This window comes from Xiphias gladius, unplaced genomic scaffold (assembly GCF_016859285.1).
Source record: "Xiphias gladius isolate SHS-SW01 ecotype Sanya breed wild unplaced genomic scaffold, ASM1685928v1 HiC_scaffold_1017, whole genome shotgun sequence".
NCBI classification, from domain to species: Eukaryota; Metazoa; Chordata; class Actinopteri; order Istiophoriformes; family Xiphiidae; genus Xiphias; species Xiphias gladius.
In genome coordinates this window covers 1-6,000 of record NW_024401301.1, presented here as the reverse complement: position 1 = coordinate 6,000, position 6,000 = coordinate 1, and the positions used below count along the sequence as shown (strand labels likewise).

The window sequence follows — 6,000 nt, the reverse complement described above, 5'->3', positions numbered from 1 at the left end:
GTCAACACCTCACATGTGGCCCTCTGATGGTGTTGATGCGGAGACTTTTTCTAAATTTTCCCAGCATAACATGTCAGTCAAAGGTCTGTCTGTAGCCACAAGGACTGCGAATTTACCTCAAATAAATTTTATGATGACGTTTTGTGATATGTTGATAAATGAAAGTAAAGATTTTATGAATGGTGCGAGGCAGTGATAGAGTCAACATAGAAGTTTTGCATAAAGTGAAGACAGGAGTCTCTGACAGTTGCTCATTTGGGGATTGGCATTTTTCCCTGGGCGCAAGAAAAAAAACCCACATGGTCCATATTTAACCTCCAACCGTGTTAGATGCTTCTATATTAACTCTGTATTCAAAAGGTTTCTATTTCTAGGATGGGATTAATTTAGTGGATGTACAGTGGATTTGAAGTTGGGGCTGGATTTTGAACAAATAGCCAAGGTTAGAAGAAATGTGAGCTTATCCAATCAGACAACACTTTCAGGACACTGATTGTGAGAGTTGAAAAATAATAACACCAGAATATAAAATGTATGTGTCCCAATCATATGTATATAACATTTTTATTTGATTTTAAACACAAAGGGACAAACTTTAAGACCTGGTCCTTCATTTAATGAGATGTGTGTGCAGGGAGACCCTACTGAGAAGATTCTAGTTGTTTATTTAATATCTGGGGTTGTCAGTGAGGAGCTGATTATGATAAGTGATACATGACTGGTGTGTATACAGAGTCAGAATGGGGTTATTCCTGGTGAACTGAGTACTTTGCTGAAATGGAACTATTACTCGTTTTGCTGAGGACCCCCGGAATCCCCTCAAGGACCACCTGGTGGTCCCCGGAACCCGCTTTGAGAACCACTCATCTAACTGGCTGGCCGGGTCTGTTTCTAAAAGGTGCGCACCTAACTGGCTGGAGCCAGGGCGGCGTATTGCCTTTCACACGCTTCTAAAATACTCTCCGGGCAGAGCCTGAAAGGGTTACTGTTTCCCAAAGTGCCTCATTCTGCGCAGTCGAGAGGGGGCGGCTGAGTGGCGCCGTCGAGTCAGAGACGCAGTTTCTAAAAACCCCGAGACATCATCAAGAAAGAAGCTGACAGTAAGGAAAGCAGCCCCCCTCCTGCTCCTTCTCCTCTTCCTCCTCCTCCTCCTCCTCCTCCTCCTCCGCTGGCATGCTGCCGTTCTTCTCCTCTGCTTACCAAATCCCCTCGGTGGTTCTGTCACAATAACCGGGGGGCAAGTGTCAAATCCAACTCTTCCCGCAAAAACACAAATCACTTTAACGCACACAAGATGCGCTTAGTGGAAGTCCTACACAAGCTGCTTTTAGCTTTCAGACATTTAGTCATTGCTCTACTTAAGTCGTCGGTTGTATTTAAAGAATAATATAAACAGTCAAAAACAAACAAACAGAAACAAACAAACAAACAAACAGAAAACCCTACGTACAGACAGTGACTCCTCGCTTTAATTTCATAGCACTTCATTTCCCCGCGCGTCTCCGGCGCGTTTAATTGGCCATATCTGCTTGACATGCAGACAGCATACCCCGGCTCTCCAATTAATAGTCTGCTAACGTCAAAAACAGTTGACCATTGTTTTATGGGCTTTGTGTTTTTTTTCTCTCCGGGGCGGTCAGACTTGAATAGGCGCCGGTCTGCTCCAGTCCACCTCTATACAAATACCTCAGTGGAACTTGTGTGGAGCTTCCAGAGCAAAAAGCACAGACCCCAGACGCCCCTGGCTTGCGCGTAGACGCTGGCCATTTCATCATCCGACACTGTTTGAAATGTCTGAATCATATTTTACCCATTATGTTAACACCTCGGAGCCCTGGAACGAGCTCGTGCGCAGATAGGCGAGATGAATGCGCGTGGCCTCTCCTCTCTCCCTGGCGGAGACAAATGAATGCCAGTTCTGTGGAGGCGCTTGAGGTATGTGTTGCGCGTTGCACGGCGTAGTAAATCAGCCCTTTCTAAAATCACTGTGACGGCGTGGAGCGTCAGGCAGTCCACACAGAGTCACTGGGGCTTGGACTTACTGTGCAGTTAGTAACTCCACTCCACTGCGGAGCCCGACCGTCAACACTGCAAAAAATATCGGTCTGACACGCTCTTAAACTTTACTCTCAGAAAACGTGGCTCGATTTCACTTGTTTCCGATTCAAGAAAACAGATTCCAAGGCTTTTTCTTTTCTCAGCCAAACAACATTGTTATGACACTTATTTATATATATATATATATATATAAAAATCCTGTAAATTAAACTCAGTTGGAAACAAGTGAAAGTACCATAGCCATCAGCAGACTTCTCTTGCAAGGAAAGATTTTAAGACTGAATGACACAACATGTTCGGATGATATTTCTTACAGTGCACACGCCCCCCTGGATATAGACACTCCTTGTAAGCAACATGGCTTGACACTAATACATGTTGAAAGGATAGACTTTATTGCTAAAACGTGTAACCATAACATGTACACTGATATGTTTCACTTTTTTATTTATTTTTTTGTCATTTTTAGAAATATTCAAGTAGACATCTCCCATATTTTTTTCTGGTATACTCTGCTATTCTCTTTCCTTATGCTCTATACTCACAATCGTTAAAATAATAAATAAAACGTACAGATTTGTTTATTTCTACAATACTATGTATTCCAAAAAAGCTGAGTTCACGCCTTTATATATATCTTTAACCTCAACTTTTTTTTTTTTTTACAATTTAATTATTATTGATATTAATATTATACAAAAACTCTAGGCAGCATTGCAGTGAAATAACAGTCAGCATCAATGTTCAGTTGAAAAAAAAAAGTTCACCTCTTGGAGAAGTGTAGCATATGCATTCCATCTTCAATGTCTCATAAAAAATATCAAAAAAAAAGCTCCTTCTTATGAAGTGCTCATGTTCCCCCGAAGAACAACGTTTCAGGGTTGAGAATAAAATATGGTCCTGGTTCAATTAGAAAAAATAGCTGCTTTTTTCTTAAATATGTACAATGTTGGTATTTCACTTAAAATGCTATATAAAAAAATAGATTTGCTATGGTGCCCACCTCTGTAGAGAGTTAACAGTGCAATAGAAACCGTATTTCCAGTCCACTCCCCCCTGGACCACCGCTACTTCCTTAGAGAAAATCAGCACGAACACTTGCACTCTGAGATGATTGGGTATTGCACCTGTATCCACGTACAGTATTTCTGTCTTAGAAACCCTTGACAATACCACCGGAGGAAAATCTTGTTGATTGACTTGACGGGCTTGCAAGACATCCCCTCAGGGAAGGAGCAAGAGCGCTCAGAGAAACAGTTTCCCTCCTTGATGTAACGTGGCCAGAACCTCACGCCCAAATCCTTCCAGGTGTACACCACTGGGCAGTGCGTATAGGTCCACAGCCACTGCAGAAATTTCCTGCGGGCTTTCTTGCCCACTTTTACCCGCTTTCCATAGGGGGTCTCTGTGAGGTCCAGCTTTTTAATCTCGTTAGGCATGGGCCCCTGCAGCTTCACCTGGTTGTCTGCCGCGGAGAGGTTCACCAGCATGGGTGAGCTGATGGACATGAAGTTGGGGTCAAAGTTACTGCCGAGCTTTTTCCTCAGAGTCCTCTCGGCCAAGTCCTGCTCCCGGGGGTCGTACTCCGGGTCGGGGTCCTCCTTCAAGTCGGGCACGGGGAGGTGATCACTGGGCGATGGACGGAGGCGAAGGTAATGCTGGGAAACTCCAAGGTGGACGCACACCAGCACGTAAACGAGTAGCGTTTGTGAGAGGCCCATTATTCCTGTTGTTTTACGCACCGGCTCTTCTCGCATAAATAATGTTCAGTTCTTTTCCCGGTTACTGTGTTCTCTGCAATGACTAGCCCGGGGCTTCATAAATAGTAGAAGTTCAGTCACAAGCAAGGCGATACTTTTAATAGACCACGTCGGGTATGAATGACATGGAGCGGAGTGCTTTGCTTTTTAGGGCTCCTTCAACTTTGCAACTTGCCCGCCGATGCAAGTCCGCAGCGCGAAGCGGTGCCCCTGCTTTGCAAAAAGTATTTAGTCTAAACCAAAAAAAAAAAAAAAAAAAAAAAAAAAAAAAAGCACAAAACAAAATGGGGAAAACTCTATTCACGCTCTCTCCGGCCTCACCCCCGCTCCCTTGGATTCACTTTGGGTTTCTCTCGGTTGTCATGGTTACCCCGGGGACTCGAAGCCACGACGAACTGTCTACACTGGATGACAGCGGCGGAGGCGAGAGCTGCATGGAATGAAGTGTTTTCTAAAGAGACAGAATAGATCCGGAGCGTCCCGGGAGAGAAGGGCGCACAAAAGAGTACCTCACCAAGTTTTAAATGTCACGCGCCCGGCAATGAGGGCTGCCTTGGCCAATGTTATTTTTACGCACGGCTTTTATAAACGTGGCTTCTCCTAACGTCGCCTGACGCTCTCGGGTTTGACAAGGTCCCAGGGCGCACAATCCATGGACTGAGGAATAGAGTCTATGCAGTCAGTCCCGCGTGGTATTCCAGCCGTCGATATGTGCACCTTACCGAAAATGTCCAAAAACTTGGAGCAAAATTCGCCGCCGCGGGATGCAGTCTCAACTTATGAAATAACAGCCATTTATCTTTCCAGAGGATGTTCCAAATCGCAGAGCAGTTTTTTTTTTTTTTCTTTTTTCTTTTTTACATCAAAGTCTCAGGCTGTATTATTCCCACAGACTCTCGGCTGTGCGTGTAATGAAAAACGCTGAAAAGCGGCTTTACAGCAAATTGCAGTGTTGGTGCATACCAAATGCGAACTGCAGAAAGCCAGTAAACGCTGCTGGTTCAGAGTTCCCTTTACTGTGGCATCGCTGCATCCTTTCAGAAAAGCTTCAGATCCCTCTGTCGCTGCATGACGAGACAGTCCATAATATGGAGCCTTTTTGCCTGGTCGGTGCAAGCGGTCAATTCCTGAGGGAGCGTTTCTACTCCTTTGATAACTGGTACAGAAGCTCCTACTGAGTCGCTCCTACTTCAGGAGTCTGAGAGACTTGGCGCTGGAGCGTTTCTTTGCTTAGGCACACTGTGTGTGAGTGTGTCTGTAGCGATTGGTGCTCAGTCCCAAGTTAAATATCCCCCTCCGACGGTACAAAGTGTCAGAGGGGCCTGCCCACCCCGGCCACTTTCACTATGATTGACAGCCCCCCCTCCGGGCCACCCCCTCCCCTCACAACGTGGAAAATATCAGCCACAATCAGAAGGATCAACTGGGTCCTAAAGCACCAGTTTTACCCTGTATTATAGTGTAATATTCCACAACATGAACAGCGTTATGCATATTACAGAATTTATGAAATCCCACACGCACATTCAGTTCTATGGCAACTGTTTTCGCCTGTGCGTTTCATCAGCAGAATGTGATGCACTAATAGGTTCAATACGCTGTCAATATTCAGCTGAGGCCTTTAAGAGTTTTCTTTGGCGTGAACTTTCCCATGAAATTGATGGGAAACGTTTAGTAGCTTGTCTACGGAAAAGGGGCATCACATTCCACCTTTGTTCGTCGGGATTTGGGTCTACACAGGAATTGGCCCGTTGAACTCAGGGGTCACAAAATAGACGCGTAATTAAGGGCTATAAATGGCCATGGATAACTAAGCGGTACCTTTCCCATGCTAAGCAGTCATTAGGCCATGCTGGACTTTTTACTTTTGCTTGAACTATGATGGTCCCCATTTATTGCCACTTAAAACGATTCAGGCAATTTTAATTTATTTAAAATCAGTTTAATGTATTTAAACATTTTGTTTAGCCATACTAACCCACGAAGAACCCATGTTAAGGTTATTCAGATGTATTCTTTTTTTTTTTTTTAGTGCATCAAACAGCAATCCATTTCATTACATCTAATTTGACATTTTAAAAAAATCATACGTGAGAACATTTTTTTCTCACGGTTTCACAAAAATCTGTCATAAAAGGTTGTCAAGATGTGTTTACCCTCTGAATTTTACCCTTATTCCAGG

General features: G+C 44.2%; 1 protein-coding gene across 1 annotated transcript; it reads right to left on the bottom strand.

Moving 5' to 3' along the window:
- Positions 1-3,143: 3,143 nt before the first annotated feature.
- nog2 (noggin 2) lies at positions 3,144-3,779 on the bottom strand. Its single transcript, XM_040122805.1, has one exon. It carries the CDS (start codon positions 3,777-3,779, stop codon positions 3,144-3,146), a length of 636 nt encoding a protein of 211 aa, XP_039978739.1.
- Positions 3,780-6,000: the final 2,221 nt, after the last annotated feature.

What these genes read in the sequence shown, in the direction of transcription:
- nog2 (XM_040122805.1), bottom strand. Translation starts at nt 3,779, where the DNA reads ATGGGCCTCTCACAAACGCTACTCGTTTACGTGCTGGTGTGCGTCCAC.